The 19128-nt window shown below is 43.2% G+C and overlaps 1 protein-coding gene and 1 pseudogene across 4 annotated transcripts in view; one reads left to right on the top strand and one right to left on the bottom strand.

The window, feature by feature from the left end:
* Window positions 1-8802, top strand: part of CMBL (carboxymethylenebutenolidase homolog) — a 98929-nt gene extending 90127 nt beyond the window's left edge. For all 4 annotated transcript variants that reach the window (XM_063945364.1, XM_063945363.1, XM_063945365.1 and 1 more), the window contains exons 5-6: window positions 3504-3595; window positions 8471-8802. In XM_063945364.1, the coding sequence (XP_063801434.1) occupies window positions 3504-3595; window positions 8471-8653 (275 nt within the window). In that variant the 3' untranslated portion in view covers window positions 8654-8802. The remainder of the gene's footprint in view (window positions 1-3503; window positions 3596-8470) is intronic.
* LOC134971327 (5S ribosomal RNA) lies at window positions 1408-1526 on the bottom strand (annotated as a pseudogene).
* Window positions 8803-19128: the final 10326 nt, after the last annotated feature.

Below are 19128 nucleotides of genomic sequence, written 5' to 3' on the forward strand. Positions count from 1 at the left end.
TGCACCGTGTCCCCTCGCATGGCTTCAGGCAAGAGCACTGTCCCCAATCGTAGTCCACGTGGATCGTAAAGTATGAAAGTCCCAAAAATAAAACATTTTTTGAAAAACTCATGTTGACCTTTTGACCTGTAGACCTAGTACAGGTCGACCTAATGACCATGTCGACCTAGTTACCCTGTCAACCTAACGCATGTCGACCTATCGTAGTCGACCCAATGACTGCTGACCTAAGGTGGGTCGACCTATTGAACCGTATCAGTGACAACCACAAAGAAAAAATTCAGTGCTTTCTAGCCACCAAGCCAATTCTATCTATCAGTCTTTATAACAGTCAAAATATAAATAGCAGCTCTCAACAAGACAGTACTGAGCTGCCCACTAATAAACAATACTAAAAACTATAAAACAATTATCAGAAAGCGCATATAAAATTTAATACAAGTCAAAAAAAATATATAAAAATATCACACATAAATTCACCACATACACATACGCTGGAATAATTAATGTTAAAAAATATATATATAGCAATACTTTAATATTCCTTCCACTCCAGCGGAAGGGAGGACTTGTCTCCTTTAATAGGACCCATTCGTTGTATCCAAATGAGACTCAATCATAGGCCCTCATTCCGAGTTGTTCGTTCGCTAGCTGCTTTTAGCAGCATTGCACACGCTAGGCCGCTGCCCTCTGGGAGTGTATCTTAGCTTAGCAGAATAGCAAACGAAAGATTAGCAGAACTGCTAATAAATAATTCTTTGCAGTTTCTGAGTAGCTCCAGACCTACTCACAGATTGCGATCAGCTCAGTCCGTTTAGTTCCTGGTTTGACGTCACAAACACGCCCTGCGTTCGGCCAGCCACTCCCCCGTTTCTCCAGACACTCCCGAGTTTTCGCAACAAAGAAGAAAAAAGTATGACTCTTGTTGGGGCGCACGCTTGTTGTATCTTAGTGTCTAATGATTAGTGATGTGTCTAAGAAATAATAGATTCTTTATTTCTACTCTTAAAATAAATGGGAACTCAGCACAAAACAAAACTCAGTAGTGAGATTAAACATAAGTACCTGTTGACATTCCAACAGAGGAAAAAAGCATTCCCTAAAAAAATGGAGTGTTCAGATCTTAATTATGCTTAGATAAATGCATATTGGAAGATAGCTACATACCATGCTGCTTCCATCTGCCAAAGATCTGTACAAACTGTGTTTGTATTAATAAAGCCCTAAGTAGGGTTGATTTCGAGAGAGGGAACACCCCCAGACTGAGATCTAACCCTGATGATTGGAGTCTCTATCTTGGAGAAATTGCGTTAAATGGACAAGTGTAGGATCTTGACACTGAAAAGTAGTAAGAATAAGTGGAAGTGGTGATCCTGCTGTTAGTGTTGTCCCACAGGGAATGCGGTCTTCCTACTGCACTGGGTATTCCCTAGCGGTTGCCCGTCTAGGTACTGACCTAGCCCACCTCCGTTTAGCTTCCAAGATCGGACGAGATTGGGCGTGAGCGTAGGGGTATGGTCGTAGGAAGACTTGCCCTGTGTCACTAATGAGAGTGCACCGAAACAGAAGAGGGATTTTCTTCTGAGAGAGGGATGGGGGAAAAGAGGAGGAGAAAGAATGGGATAGATCTTATGAGTGTGAATCTGCTGTCCTCGTTAGACGGGAGAAACGTGTCTCCTGGGGGACACGCTCCCCAGAATCGTGGATGAGAGTTCACGGAAAAAAGAAAAGAATGGAAAAAACAGAAAGGGGGAAGAAAATTGACATTGGTGTGAGAACCACTGCGATGAGTGTTATGATATTGTGCAAGGACCAATATTGCCGTACTGTTAAGGTAGCAAGAGTAATCTAACAGGGGGGGTGAGATATTGAGCGACCCCCTGAGGACGTGCAATTGCAGTACCTGTGGTGGACCTGATGCAAGGCCACACACCACCACTGGTCCTGACTGTGGGCTATATAGGTTATACAATGGAATGCTAGTGATAATGGTAGGTGTAGTATTTAATTTTAAACACAATGAATTATGAACTAAAGCATCCCAAGAACCTAATTGGTTGTGCCGATTTCAGTCTCTAGAGCCACACACAATTTATCAAAAAAAGTGTAATGTACACAAGACTCAACAGAATTAGAAAAAGATGACAACAGTTTGAGATACTTTGGACAGATTTAACTGCGGGACCACATTCCACCTGTCCCTGTGAGTTTTAACGAGGGATTGGGCATCAGAACTGATATCACCATACACTTTTGTTATGATACCCCTGTGAAAATCCACAATGAAAGGAATCTTACTAAGCTGGTGATAATTTTAAATTTAAGCCAAAAAAACAGTTCATTACTGAAGGTAAATAACAAGTATCACCCATGCAGTCTTCATGGAAGTGAACAAGCCCGTGATCGGTGAAACGCGTTTTCCCCTCTTTTCTGTGGGCCCCTCTCCTACCTGAAGACTGCATGGGTGATACTTGTTAGTTACCTCTGTTAAAATGTCAACCGTTACTTATGTTTAATCTCACTACTTTTTTCTTCTTTGTTGCATTTGCTTTCTCTTTGACTCTGGGCGCACCGCCACATGGACAGATGGGAATAATTAATGTTTAATATTTATTATTATTGTCCGATTTCTGGTATAAGTATCATTATCTCATACATACCTAATCAGGTCGGTGCAGGATAAACCCTCTGCGTTCAAAACTCCCGCGTTTTCCCCTGACACGCCTGCATTTTTTAGCACACTCCCGGAAAACGCTCAGTTACCACCCAGAAACACCCACTTCCTGTCAATCATTCAGCGATCAGCAGTGCGACTGAAAAGCGCCGCAGAATCCACAGAAAATCTTTTTAGTAAAATAACTAAGCGCATGCAGGGCGCGTGCCATGCGCATTTTGCAACAAATCGCAGCATAGGGAAAATCGGCAACGAGCGAACAACTCAGAATGACCCCCATAGATTGATATATAGTATAGAATGTTATTTCGACAAAGTCTCCTACTATCCGCCTGCGGGTGAAAAAACAGCTGGTAAGATACCGTTGTGTTGCTGTTTATAATGAGGGAACACTCGTACAATCATCTCCTTGTCAGTTAATTAACTGACCGACTTTCTGCTCCTGTAGCTCATAATTGCAATTCATCAGGTGCAGCCGATGGTTACAGTCTGTAGATTTTATAATAGGAGAGTAATATATCCTTGTCTGTAACGTAGTGATCCCTCTCCCGCTGTTAACCCTGCTTGCACAGTGTAAAATGTTCAAAGTAAACTCTGCAGCATGTAATTCCTGCCCTCTCTAGGGTCACAGTATAGGGTGTCCACTATACTCACTGCCGGATGTTAACACAGTCAGCGTCTGTGCGCTTTCTGATAATTGTTTTATCGTTTTAGTATCCCATAGGTGCATGTCCTAGAAATATTGGAGATAAAACAAATCTGGTAATTAATTGAAAAATACATATAAAACTAATTATAACATTTTTATTATTATCACCATTTTTATTAGGTATAGTCCGTGAAGACATTGAGAAGTATGGGTTAATAAGTCCCACATTGTTCATTTTTGGTGAGAATGACCCAATAATACCACTTGAACAGGTAAGTGCATTTTGTGGTCAATATGAGATTTATCCGGGCTAATAGACACATTCGCCAGTCCTCTGACTTATTTTTCAAAGAAAACAAGGGTTTACAACCCTTTGGTGGTAGTAAAGACCATCAGAATACGTCGTTTTCCCACATCTCTACATAGATACACAACAGGCAGGTATTCTAAATACAGAAACCTTTTGAAACTAGTTTACTGGAATGGGAAAGCAGTAAGAACCTTAATGGATCCAATATGAGTGCTACTAAAGTTACAGAGCTTGGTGGTGGAATATAAGGTGTGTGTGTGTGTGTGTGTGTGTGTGTGTGTGTGTGTGTGTGTGTGTGTGTGTGTGTGTATGTGTGTATGTGTGTGTATATATATATATATATATATTTCCAAGATAGCACGGCACTCACTGGGACTCGTTTCACTGAACTTTTAATCACGGTGTTTACATGGTCAACATGTTTCGGGGTTGACACCCCGTCGTCAGGACACACCAACAAGTAACACATACACATACACATACATTGAACATTTAAATACCTGCTACAGGAAAGATCACCCCGCCACGCTGATCGGCCCCAGCTGCCTCCACTGAACGACCGCGAGCGCCTCACTTCCGGATCCACGCCGGCGGAAGTTGCCTAGCAACCTCCAGCTTGCGTTCCATCAGGGAGGAACCAACCACTGAGTCATCCAGCGGCGCTGCATGAGGACGGAGCTAGGGGGAACACAATAACAAACACATATAAACATCACGCAGTGACCATTTGTTTATCCTATTAGCTAGCACCATCCATTATACACACAAGTTAATAAAACAAAACCACATGCGATTTGCATCACATCTGATTTACACGGGTGCCAAGGGTAACATATATACCTGTGATTCCTATCTTTACCTAACATCAGATCACTGTTATCCAGAGTCTCACTAGGTGCCCTATGTCCCACTACATCAAGCTATTCCAATTAATTTTTTCATTTAATCCATTGGGGGCAGTAGTCCCCAATCGTGTGATCCATCTGGCCTCCAATGTGATTAGAGCTTTAACCCTATCACCTCCACGGGGGGAATCCGGAATATGATCAATTATAAAATATTTCAAGTCTGACAAAGAGTGACCAATCCTCCTAAAATGACGGGCCACTGGTTGGTCAGACGATTTACCTTCGGACGATACATGAATGGCAGACCTGTGTAAGGCCATTCTTTTGCGGAACTTCCGTGAAGTTTGGCCAACATAGCACATGCCACACGGACATGTGATCACATACACTACAAACGATGAGGTGCACGTGAGCACATGTCGGATCTCATATTTTTTCAGAGAGTGAGGATGCTGGAAACTCTACATGTAACCATAAATTTGCACGTAGTGCAATTATGGCAGCTATAGCACCCTGCTGGTTTCACATATACATTAGGTAACCTAGGGATCCCTCTACCGGTGATATCTGTCACCATCAATCGATCCCTGATACTCCGACCTATCCTAAACGCTGCAAAAGGGCGCACATCTCTAAAACAGGGCAAATCTTTAACAGAAGCCACTATAGGCCATAAAGCCTTAGTCGCATGTTTAATTACTGGACTTGCGGTAGTGAAGCTACTAGCCCATGGTAGCACCTTCTCCGATCTTTTAGTACGTGACTGCATTAGTTGAGAACGTGGCATGCTCAACACTTGATGTTTATTATCAGAGAGCATTTTAGGATCATACCCTCTGGAGATAAATTTTGCTATCAGATTGTCAATGGCAACTTCAGCCTTAGCTGGATTACTAGAAATTCTAGCCACCTTAATCATCTGAGAACGGGGCAAACCCCGCTTCAGAGATAATGGATGATGGCTAGAAGCCAGCAAAAATGTATTCCTGTCCACATACTTACTAAATACCTCCGTCTCAATCTTGCCGTCTAAGATAGTTACGTGTACATCTAAAAAATGTGCCTGAACTTCACTGCATACGTAAGTAAACTTAATAGCAGATGTGCTTGCATTTATCTCCTCGATTACACTAGTGAGCCCTTCCAAACTACCTGTCCATAGCAGGAAAATATCGTCGATGTATCTGGTGTATAATTTGATACACCTTGATACCAACGGATGATTTTAAAAACAATTTTTCTTCCTGCTCAAACATATATACGTTGGCGTACGATGGGGCCACCGGGGACCCCATCGCACCCCCCCGTTGCTGGAGGTAATAATGATCATCATATAGGAAATAATTCCTATGTAATGTCAATTCAAACAACTGTAGGAAAAGGTCATGGTTAAACAACATTGGATCCAAGTATTGTTGTAAAAAGTTCCTCATTGACACCAATCCACCATCATGGGGGATTGATGTATAAAGGCTGCATACATCTAAACAGCACATCCAAGTGCCCTTGGGCACTACCCCAATGTTGTTTAATAACTTAAGGAATTCAGTAGTGTCTTTCAGGTAAGAATCCTTCTTCACCAATAGAGGTTGTAAGAGATGATCCAACAGCTGTGCCATTGGATAATATACGGAGCCTCGAGCAGATATAATAGGCCTGCCCGGCGGTCTCTGACTGTCCTTGTGAAGCTTGGGTAAAGTGTATAGCACCGGGACTTTAGGATGGTCAACTTCTAAAGCCTTGCAGATTTTCATCGTAATCAGTTGTCGTTGTGTGGCTAGTCTTAACACTTCACATAGCTCTTTCTGAAATTTACCCGTTGGATTCCCTGGTAAATGACTATACACTCCCTCTTCACTTAGCTGTCGCCCAATTTCAGACCGATAATCAATAATGTCCTGCACCACAATGGCCCCGCCCTTATCGGCGGGCCTGATAATTATGTCTTCATAGGTGCTGAGCTGTTTTAACGCTAGAGATTCCTCTCTGGATAGGTTCTTGCAGATTTTGCCCAGAGCCGCAGTAAATTTGGTGACAGATTCATGCAGTAGGCGATCAAACGTCTTCAACGATGGGTTAACGGATACTGGGTCAAATTTAGATCTTGATTTGCCCGTCAGAAAGGATTCTAAAACTGTAGTTTCTTTCGGATTCACTTGAAACTGGAAGTGTTCCTTTAATCGTAATTTTCTCGACAATTTATGATGATCTAATTTCCATGTAAAATCATCATGGACATTTGTCGGTATAAACGAGAGACCCTTCTGTAGTACCTGAATTTCCAACGCCGTTAAATCCCGCTTGGATAAATTAAAGATCAAACTATCTTTTTGCGGGGAGGATTTCTTCTGACTTCTCGTGATTCTTTGATTTTGGCCGCCCCTGCGGGTGGCTTTTCCCCGCTCTTTTGGGAAGTCAATCCTCTGCCCAAAGGGGCCGACTCTGACGTGGACGCCTCATCTGTCTCTGATACAGCAAACTCACTGTCACTGTTCTGGGGAACTGGATTCCGAATATAATTATGTTGGCGTCGTTGCCATGGTCTCCGGCGTTTCTCTATAGCACTGTTGCGTACCCCTGGTGCACCACCTGCCAACCATCTATACACGCGATTTTCATCATAGTCCGCATCAACGTGTGTTTTTTTATTCTTTTTGAATTTAATAAGATTTTTCTTATATTGATCACACTGATGTTGCAATTTGTTAAGCCAGTTAGTATTGGCTTCATCCTCCAATATATTCTGATGTTCACTCTCCATCTGATGTATTTTGGTACGTGTCATTCGCAGCTCACGTCCAGCCTCCTCGATCACTAGGACCATTAGGTCCAGTGCACATTTATTGAGGATCCCGAACCATTTCCGTACAAATTCCGGGATTTGTCTCCCTATGGTCGGTATATTATTCACTCTGAATCCGCGGGGGATTTTACGCTCCCGCACATAATCAGAGAGAGACGATCCGTGCATTAGATAGTCAATCTCGCGCCTCTTTAAATTGAACAATTGATAGTGAATATCGTCCAGATTGTGGACCGGGTCCAATGTCGTCGCTGTCTCTCTCTCTCTCTCTCTCTCTCTCTCTCTATGTATGTACAGTAAACATTGTGAGGATACAGGGTTTATATGTACACTCTAGTTGCCATGACAATGACATATGTTTATTTCTGGCACAGTACCTCTGTGCCTTTTTTAGATTCCAGCATCACAAGAAGTAAGCACGATAGCATTGATGCATACCATATATATATATATATATATATATATATATATATATATATATATATATAAATTCCAAGTTGATCGCAGCAGGAAATTTTTTAGCAGTTGGGCAAAACCATGTGCACTGCAGGGGAGGCAGATATAACATGTGCAGAGAGAGTTAGATTTGGGTGGGGTGTGTTCAATCTGCAAACTAATTTGCAGTGTAAAAATAAAGCAGCCAGTATTTACCCTGCACAGAAATAAAATAACCTACCCAAATCTAACTCTTTCTGCACATGTTATATCTGCCTCCCCTGCAGTGCACATGGTTTTGGCCAACTGCTAACAAAAATCCTGCTGCGATCAACTTGGAATTACCCCCCATACCATACTTGCCTACCTGACCCTCTCCATGAGGGAGAAAATGCTCTGTTCCTGGGCTTTCCTGGTAATGTATGATTGCCATCACCTGTGGTGAAACACCTTTCTTATCAATTAACTAGCTCACCACAGGTGATAGCAATCATACATTACCAGGAAAGTCCAGGAACAGAGCATTTTCTCCCTCATTCACCCCCCCCCCCCCCCCCCCCCACACACACACACACTTTTCAACATCCACCTGGACTTTGTTCATTTTAAGGAGTGCCCACTCTTCTAAATGAGTGTAAAGCAAGATCTGACTATGAGCCAACGCAGGTGAAAAGAAGGAGTGGGCATTCCAGTTAGTCTATTCGATAATATTGTACATCTTTATGGTAACTTGACTAATCTTTTCTTCTAGGTTTCAATACTGGATAAAAAACTTAAAGAGCACTCAAAGGCTGAATTTCAAGTTAAGATATTTCCAAAGCAAAATCATGGTTTTGCCCACAGGAAGAATGAGGACATTAACCCTGAGGATAAACCATACATTCTAGAGGCACGGAAAGACATGTTGGAGTGGCTAAATAAATATGTTAATTAATTACATGCATTTTTTTGCCATATTGATTTAATAATGCAAACATGAACAAGAAGTGTGGGAGGTGTGTTTTTTCCCCTAGTTTAAATCAAGCCATTCATTTTTACATATGTAGTTCTTATGAAATAAAGCTTAAACAACAGTTGTCAATATTATCTGTCTCATAAATGTGTAAATATGGGTCATTATGTTCATTAGGATAAAAAGCAGATTTTTTTTTTTTTTTTTTAAATATACTTTATGGATAAGTTCAAACAGAGCATAACAACCATAAACACATGCGGAAAATAAACACACAACATTAAGCCCAGTACAGATTCCCAATGTGTCGTACAGTTATGGTGGGGGAAGGGGAGCATGGACATGTTATTTTTAACAAGGAAAATAATGAACGTGCAACCAGTAATATTAGATAGCAGGAGAGGATGCAGTGTCTGGAGGGGCCAGTCATGAGCCCAGTAATTCAAATGGGAGAATGCCAGTAGCCAACACTGCCATGTTGTATTATCAGGAGGCTAAGTATACATAAGCGTTAAGAGTCTGAGGCGATAAGGTACAAACATAATGGAGCCAAAGAGAAAATAATTTATCACCTTTACCACTTTTTATCAATGGACATTTCTGTCTAATCCATATGGAAATGGTGATAAAATCTGGGTGACATTAGAGAAATGCCAGGAACATCACTGTGACAGAATGGTTGTCTTTGCAGATGCTGCACTCTAGCAAGGAGTAATTTAACTAGTGATGTGCACCGGAAATTTTTCGGGTTTTGGATTCGGTTCCGCTGCCGTGTTTTGGATTCGGACGCGTTTTGGCAAAACCTCCCTGAAAATTTTGTCGGATTCTGGTGTTTTTTTTACAAAAAACCCTCAAAAACAGCTTAAATCATAGAATTTGGGGGTCATTTTGATCCCATAGTATTATTAACCTCAATAACCATAATTTACACTCATTTCCAGTCTATTCTGAACACCTCACACTATTATTTTTAGTCCTAAAATTTGCACCGAGGTCGCTGGATGACTAAGCTAAGCGACCCAAGTGGCCGACACAAACACCTGGCCCATCTAGGAGTGGCACTGCAGTGTCAGACAGGATGGCAGATTAAAAAAAATGTCCCCAAACAGTACATGATGCAAAGAAAAAAAGAGGCGCAATGTCAGACAGGATGGCAGATTAAAAAAATAGTCCCCAAACAGCACATGATGCAAAGAAAAAAAGAGGCGCAATGAGGTAGCTGTGTGATTAAGCTGAGCGACCCAAGTGGCCGAAACAAACACCTGGCCCATCTAGGAGTGGCACTGCAGTGTCAGACAGGATGGCAGATTAAAAAAAATGTCCCCAAACAGCACATGATGCAAAGAAAAAAAGAGGCGCAATGAGGTAGCTGTGTGATTAAGCTAAGCGACCCAAGTGGCCGACACAAACACCTGGCCCATCTAGGAGTGGCACTGCAGTGTCAGACAGGATGGCACTTCAAAAAATAGTCCCCAAACAGCACATGATGCAAAGAAAAATGAAAGAAAAAAGAGGTGCAAGATGGAATTGTCCTTTGGCCCTCCCACCCACCCTTATGTTGTATAAACAGGACATGCACACTTTAACAAACCCATCATTTCAGCAACAGGGTCTGCCACACAACTGTGACTGAAATGACTGGTTGTTTTGGGCCCCGACCAAAAAAGAAGCAATCAATCTCTCCTTGCACAAACTGGCTCTACAGAGGCAAGATGTCCACCTCCTCATCGTCCGATTCCTCATCCCTTTCACTGTGTACATCCCCCTTCTCACAGATTATTAATTCGTCCCCACTGGAATCCACCATCTCAGGTCCCTGTGTACTTTCTGGAGGCAATTGCTGGTGAATGTCTCCACGGAGGAATTGATTATAATTTATTTTGATAAACATCTTCTCCACATTTTCTGGAAGTAACCTTGTACGCCGATTGCTGACAAGGTGAGCGGCTGCACTAAACACTCTTTCGGAGTACACACTGGAGGGGGGGCAACTTAGGTAAAATAAAGCCAGTTTGTGCAAGGGCCTCCAAATTGCCTCTTTTTCCTGCCAGTATACGTACGGACTGTCTGATGTGCCTACTTGGATGCGGTCACTCATATAATCCTCCACCATTCTTTCAATGGTGACAGAATCATATGCAGTGACAGTAGACGACATGTCAGTAATCGTTGGCAGGTCCTTCAGTCCAGAACAGATGTCAGCACTCGCTCCAGACTGCCCTGCATCACCACCAGCGGGTGGGCTCGGAATTCTTAGCCTTTTCCTCGCAGCCCCAGTTGCGGGAGAATGTGAAGGAGGAGCTGTTGACGGGTCACGTTCCGCTTGACTTGACAATTTTCTCACCAGCAGGTCTTTGAACCTCTGCAGACTTGTGTCTGCCAGAAAGATAGATACAACGTAGGTTTTAAATCTAGGATCGAGCACGGTGGCCAAAATGTAGTGCTCTGATTTCAACAGATTGACCACCCGTGAATCCTGGTTAAGCGAATTAAGGGCTCCATCCACAAGTCCCAAATGCATAGCGGAATCGCTCTGTTTTAGCTCCTTCTTCAATCTCTCCAGCTTCTTCTGCAAAAGCCTGATGAGGGGAATGACCTGACTCAGGCTGGCAGTGTCTGAACTGACTTCACGTGTGGCAAGTTCAAAGGGTTGCAGAACCTTGCACAACGTTGAAATCATTCTCCACTGCGCTTGAGTTAAGGTGCATTCCCCCTCCTTTGCCTATATCGTAGGTAGCTGTATAGGCTTGAATGGCCTTTTGCTGCTCCTCCATCCTCTGAAGCATATAGAGGGTTGAATTCCACCTCGTTACCACCTCTTGCTTCAGATGATGGCAGGGCAGGTTTAGGAGTGTTTGCTGGTGCTCCAGTCTTCGGCACGCCGTGGCTGAATGCCGAAAGTGGCCCGCAATTCTTCGGGCCACCGACAGCATCTCTTGTACGCCCCTGTCATTTTTTAAATAATTCTGCACCACCAAATTCAATGTATGTGCAAAACATGGGACGTGCTGGAATTTGCCCAGATGTAATGCACGCACAATATTGGTGGCGTTGTCCGATGTCACAAATACCCAGGAGAGTCCAATTGGGGTAAGCCATTCTGCGATGATGTTCCTCAGTTTCCGTAAGAGGTTGTCAGCTGTGTGCCTTTTATGGAAAGCGGTGATACAAAGCGTAGCCTGCCTAGGAACGAGTTGGCGTTTGCGAGATGCTGCTACTGGTGCCGCCGCTGCTGTTCTTGCTGCGGGAGGCAATACATCTACCCAGTGGGCTGTCACAGTCATATAGTCCTGAGTCTGCCCTGGTCCACTTGTCCACATGTCTGTGGTTAAGTAGACATTGGGTACAACTGCATTTTTTAGGACACTGGTGACTCTTTTTCTGACGTCTGTGTACATTTTCGGTATCGCCTGCCTAGAGAAATGGAACCTAGATGGTATTTGGTACCGGGGACACAGTACCTCAATCAATTCTCTAGTTCCCTGTGAAATAACGGTGGATACCGGAAACACGTTTCTCACCACCCAGGCTGCCAAGGCCTGAGTTATCCGCTTTGCAGCAGGATAACTGCTGTGATATTTCATCTTCCTCGCAAAGGACTGTTGTACAGTCAATTGCTTACTGGAAGTAGTACAAGTGGTCTTCCGACTTCCCCTCTGGGATGACGATCGACTCCCAGCAGCAACAGCAGTGCCAGCACAGTAGGCGTTACACTCAAGGATGCATCGGAGGAATCCCAGGCAGGAGAGGACTCGTCAGACTTGACAGTGACATGGCCTCGAGGACTATTGGCTTTCCTGTCTAAGGAGGAAATTGACACTGAGGGAGTTAGTGGTGTGGTTTGCAGGAGCTTGGTTACAAGAGGAAGGGATTTAGTTGGCAGTGGACGGCTTCCGCTGTCACCCAAAGTTTTTGAACTTGTCAATGACTTCTGATGAATGCGCTCCAGGTATAAGGGAGGATGTTCCCAGGTGGTTAACGTCCTTACCCCTACTTATTACAGCTTGACAAAGGCAACACACGGCTTGACACCAGTTGTCCGCATTTCTGTTGAAATAATTCCACACTGAAGAGGTGATTTTTTTTTGTATTTTGACCAGGCATGTCAATGGCCATATTCATCCCACAGACAACAGGTGTCTCCCCAGGAGCCTGACTTAAACAAATCACTTCACCATCAGAATCCTCCTTGTCAATTTCCTCCCCAGCAACACCCATATCCTCATCCTGGTGTACTTCAACAGTGACATCTTCAATTTGACTATCAGGAACTGGACTGCGGGTGCTCCTTCCAGGACTTGCAGGGGGCGTGCAAATGGTGGAAGGCGCCACCTCTTCCCGTCCAGTGTTGGGAAGGTCAGGCATCGCAACCGACACAATTGGACTCTCCTTGGGGATTTGTGATTTAGAAGAATGCACAGTTCTTTGCTGTGCTTTTGCCATCTTAAGTCTTTTAAGTTTTCTAGCAGGAGGATGAGTGCTTCCATCCTCATGTGAAGCTGACCCACTAGTCATGAGGAACATAGGAGAGGGCCTCAGCCATTCCTTGCCACTCCGTGTCGTAAATGGCACATTGGCAAGTTTACGCTTCTCCTTAGACGATTTTTATTTTTATTTTTGGGTCATTTTATTGAACTTTTGTTTTTTGGATTTGACATGCTCTCTACTATGACATTGGGCATTGGCCTTGGCAGACGACATTGATGGCATTTCATCGTCTCGGCAATGACCAGTGGCAGCAGCTTCAGCATGAGGTGGAAGTGGATCTTGATCTTTCCCTATTTTACCCTCCACATTTTTGTTCTCCATTTTTTAATGTGTGGAATTATATGCCAGTAATATATTTATCAATAGCAATGGCCTACTACTATATATACTGCGCACAAAAACTTAAATGCACCACAGGTATGGATGGATAGTATACTTGACGACACAGAGGTAGGTAGAGCAGTGGCCTACTGTACCGTACTGCTATATATTATATATACTGGTGGTCAGCAAACTGTGCAAAACTGAAATGTACCACAGGTATGGATGGATAGTATACTTGACGACTTAGAGGTAGGTAGAGCAGTGGCCTACTGTACCGTACTGCTATATATTATATAAACTGGTGGTCAGCAAACTGTGCAAAACTGAAATGCACCACAGCTATGGATGGATAGTATATTTGACGACACAGAGGTAGGTAGAGCAGTGGCCTACTGTACCGTACTGCTATATATTATATATACTGGTGTTCAGCAAACTGTGCAAAACTGAAATGCACCACAGGTATGGATGGATAGTATACTTGACGACACAGTGGTAGGTAGAGCAGTGGCCTACTGTACCGTACTGCTATATATTATATACTGGTGGTCAGCAAACTGTGCAAAACAGAAATGCACCACAGGTATGGATGGATAGTATACTTGACGACACAGAGGTAGGTAGAGCAGTGGCCTACTGTACCGTACTGCTATATATTATATATACTGTGGTCAGCAAACTGTGCAAAACTGAAATGCACCACAGGTATGGATGGATAGTATACTTGACGACACAGAGGTAGGTAGAGCAGTGGCCTACTGTACCGTACTGCTATAGATTATATACTGGTGGTCAGCAAACAGTGCAAAACGGAATTGCACCACAGGTATGGATGGATAGTATACTTGATGACAGAGGTAGGTAGAGCAGTGGCCTTCAGTACCGTACTGCTATATATTATATACTGGTGGTCAGCAAACTGTGCAAAACTGAAATGCACCACAGGTATGGATGGATAGTATAATTGACGACACAGAGGTAGGTAGAGCAGTGGCCTACTGTACCGTACTGCTATATATTATATACTGGTGGTCAGCAAACTGTGCAAAACTGAATTGCACCACAGGTATGGATGGATAGTATACTTGACGACACAGAGGTAGGTAGAGCAGTGGCCTTCTGTACCGTACTGCTATATATTATATACTGGTGGTCAGCAAACTGTGCAAAACTGAAATGCACCACAGGTATGGATGGATAGTATAATTGACGACACAGAGGTAGGTAGAGCAGTGGCCTACTGTACCGTACTGCTTTTTATTATATACTGGTGGTCAGCAAACTGCGAAACTGAAATGCACCACAGGTATGGATGGATAGTATACTTTACGACACAGAGGTAGGTAGAGCAGTGGCCTACTGTACCGTACTGCTATATATTATTTACAGGTGGTCAGCAAACTGCGAAACTGAAATGCACCACAGGTATGGATGGATAGTATACTTGACGACACAGAGGTAGGTAGAGCAGTGGCCTTCTGTACCGTACTGCTATATACTATATACTGGTGGTCAAAAAACTGTGCAAAACTGAAATGCACCACAGGTATGGATGGATAGTCTACTTAACGACACAGAGGTAGGTAGAGCAGTGGCCTACTGTACCGTACTGCTATATATTATATACTGGTGGTCAGCAAACTGTGCAAAACTGAAATGCACCACAGGTATGGATGGATAGTATACTTGACGACACAGGTGTAGGTAGAGCAGTGGCCTTCTGTACCGTACTGCTATATATTATATACTGGTGGTCAGCAAACTGTGCAAAACTGAAATGCACCACAGGTATGGATGGATAGTATAATTGTCGACACAGAGGTAGGTAGAGCAGTGGCCTACTGTACCGTACTGCTATATATTATATACTGGTGGTCAGGAAACTGTGCAAAACTGAACTGCACCACAGGTATGGATGGATAGTATACTTGACGACACAGAGGTATGTAGAGCAGTGGCCTACTGTACCGTACTGCTATATATTATATACTGGTGGTCAGCAAACTGTGCAAAACTGAAATGCACCACAGGTATGGATGGATAGTATACTTGACGACACAGATGTAGGTAGAGCAGTGGCCTTCTGTACCGTACTGCTATATATTATATACTGGTGGTCAGCAAACTGTGTAAAACTGAAATGCACCACAGGTATGGATGGATAGTATACTTAACGACACAGAGGTAGGTAGAGCAGTGGCCTACTGTACCGTACTGCTATATATTATATACTGGTGGTCAGCAAACTGTGCAAAACTGAAATGCACCACAGGTATGGATGGATAGTATACTTGACGACACAGATGTAGGTAGAGCAGTGGCCTTCTGTACCGTACTGCTATATATTATATACTGGTGGTCAGCAAACTGTGCAAAACTGAAATGCACCACAGGTATGGATGGATAGTATACTTGTCGACACAGAGGTAGGTAGAGCAGTGGCCTACTGTACCGTACTGCTATATATTATATACTGGTGGTCAGGAAACTGTGCAAAACTGAACTGCACCACAGGTATGGATGGATAGTATACTTGACGACACAGAGGTATGTAGAGCAGTGGCCTACTGTACCGTACTGCTATATATTATATACTGGTGGTCAGCAAACTGTGCAAAACTGAAATGCACCACAGGTATGGATGGATAGTATACTTGACGACACAGAGGTAGGTAGAGAGATGGCCTACTGTACCGTACTGCTTTATATTATATACTGGTGGTCAGCAAACTGTACAAAACTGAAATGCACCACAGGTATGGATGGATAGTATACTTGACCACACAGAGGTAGGTAGAGCAGTGGCCTTCTGTACCGTACTGCTATATATTATATACTGGTGGTCAGCAAACTGCAAAACTGAAATGCACCACAGGTATGGATGGATAGTATACTTGACGACACAGAGGTAGGTAGAGCAGTGGCCTACTGTACCGTACTGCTATATATTATATACTGGTGGTCAGGAAACTGTGCAAAACTGAATTGCACCACAGGTATGGATGGATAGTATACTTGACGACACAGAGGTAGGTAGAGCAGTGGCCTACTGTACCGTACTGCTTTATATTATATATACTGTGGTCAGCAAACTGTGCAAAACTGAAATGCACCACAGGTATGGATGGATAGTATACTTGACGACACAGAGGTAGGTAGAGCAGTGGCCTACTGTACCGTACTGCTATAGATTATATACTGGTGGTCAGCAAACTGTGCAAAACAGAATTGCACCACAGGTATGGATGGATAGTATACTTGATGACACAGAGGTAGGTAGAGCAGTGGCCTTCAGTACCGTACTGCTATATATTATATACTGGTGCTCAGCAAAATGTGCAAAACTGAAATGCACCACAGGTATGGATGGATAGTATAATTGACGACACAGAGGTAGGTAGAGCAGTGGCCTACTGTACCGTACTGCTATATATTATATACTGGTGGTCAGCAAACTGTGCAAAACTGAATTGCACCACAGGTATGGATGGATAGTATACTTGACGACACAGAGGTAGGTAGAGCAGTGGCCTTCTGTACCGTACTGCTATATATTATATACTGGTTGTCAGCAATCTATGCAAAACTGAAATGCACCACAGGTATGGATGGATAGTATACTTGACGACACAGATGTCGGTAGAGAAGTGGCCTTCTGTACCGTACTGCTATATATTATATACTGGTGGTCAGCAAACTGTGCAAAACTGAAATGCAACACAGGTATGGATGGATACTATACTTGACGACACAGAGGTAGGTAGATCAGTGGCCTACTGTACCGTACTGCTATATATTATATACTGGTGGTCAGCAAACTGTGTAAAACTGAAATGCACCACAGGTATGGATGGATAGTATACTAAACGACACAGAGGTAGGTAGAGCAGTGGCCTACTGTACCGTACTGCTATATATTATATACTGGTGTTCAGCAAACTGTGCAAAACTGAAATGCACCACAGGTATGGATGGATAGTATACTTGACGACACAGATGTAGGTAGAGCAGTGGCCTTCTGTACCGTACTGCTATATATTATATACTGGTGGTCAGCAAACTGTGCAAAACAGAAATGCACCACAGGTATGGATGGATAGTATACTTGTCGACACAGAGGTAGGTAGAGCAGTGGCCTACTGTACCGTACTGCTATATATTATATACTGGTGGTCAGCAAACTGTGTAAAACTGAAATGCACCACAGGTATGGATGGATAGTATACTTAACGACACAGAGGTAGGTAGAGCAGTGGCCTACTGTACCGTACTGCTATATATTATATACTGGTGGTCAGCAAACTGTGCAAAACTGAAATGCACCACAGGTATGGATGGATAGTATACTTGACGACACAGATGTAGGTAGAGCAGTGGCCTTCTGTACCGTACTGCTATATATTATATACTGGTGGTCAGCAAACTGTGCAAAACTGAAATGCACCACAGGTATGGATGGATAGTATACGTGTCGCCACAGAGGTAGGTAGAGCAGTGGCCTACTGTACCGTACTGCTATATATTATATACTGGTGGTCAGCAAACTGTACAAAACTGAAATGCACCACAGGTATGGATGGATAGTATACTTGACGACACAGAGGTAGGTAGAGCAGTGGCCTTCTGTACCGTACTGCTATATATTATATACTGGTGGTCAGCAAACTGTGCAAAACTGAAATGCACCACAGGTATGGATGGATAGTATACTTGACGACACAGATGTAGGTAGAGCAGTGGCCTTCTGTACCGTACTGCTATATATTATATACTGGTGGTCAGCAAACTGTACAAAACTGAAATGCACCACAGGTATGGATGGATAGTATACTTGACGACACAGAGGTAGGTAGAGCAGTGGCCTACTGTACCGTACTGCTATTTATTATATACTGGTTGTCAGCAATCTATGCAAAACTGAAATGCACCACAGGTATGGATGGATAGTATACTTGACGACACAGATGTCGGTAGAGAAGTGGCCTTCTGTACCGTACTGCTATATATTATATACTGGTGGTCAGCAAACTGTGCAAAACTGAAATGCAACACAGGTATGGATGGATACTATACTTGACGACACAGAGGTAGGTAGATCAGTGGCCTACTGTACCGTACTGCTATATATTATATACTGGTGGTCAGGAAACTGTGCAAAACTGAAATGCACCACAGGTATGGATGGATAGTATACTTGACAACACAGAGGTAGGAAGAGCAGTGGCCTACTGTACCGTACTGCTATATATTATATACTGGTGGTCAGCAAACTGTGTAAAACTGAAATGCACCACAGGTATGGATGGATAGTATACTAAACGACACAGAGGTAGGTAGAGCAGTGGCCTACTGTACCGTACTGCTATATATTATATACTGGTGTTCAGCAAACTGTGCAAAACTGAAATGCACCACAGGTATGGATGGATAGTATACTTGACGACACAGATGTAGGTAGAGCAGTGGCCTTCTGTACCGTACTGCTATATATTATATACTGGTGGTCAGCAAACTGTGCAAAACAGAAATGCACCACAGGTATGGATGGATAGTATACTTGTCGACACAGAGGTAGGTAGAGCATTGGCCTACTGTACCGTACTGCTATATATTATATACTGGTGGTCAGCAAACTGTGTAAAACT

The sequence above is a fragment of the Pseudophryne corroboree genome, chromosome 11 (assembly GCF_028390025.1).
Source record: "Pseudophryne corroboree isolate aPseCor3 chromosome 11, aPseCor3.hap2, whole genome shotgun sequence".
Taxonomy (NCBI): Eukaryota; Metazoa; Chordata; class Amphibia; order Anura; family Myobatrachidae; genus Pseudophryne; species Pseudophryne corroboree.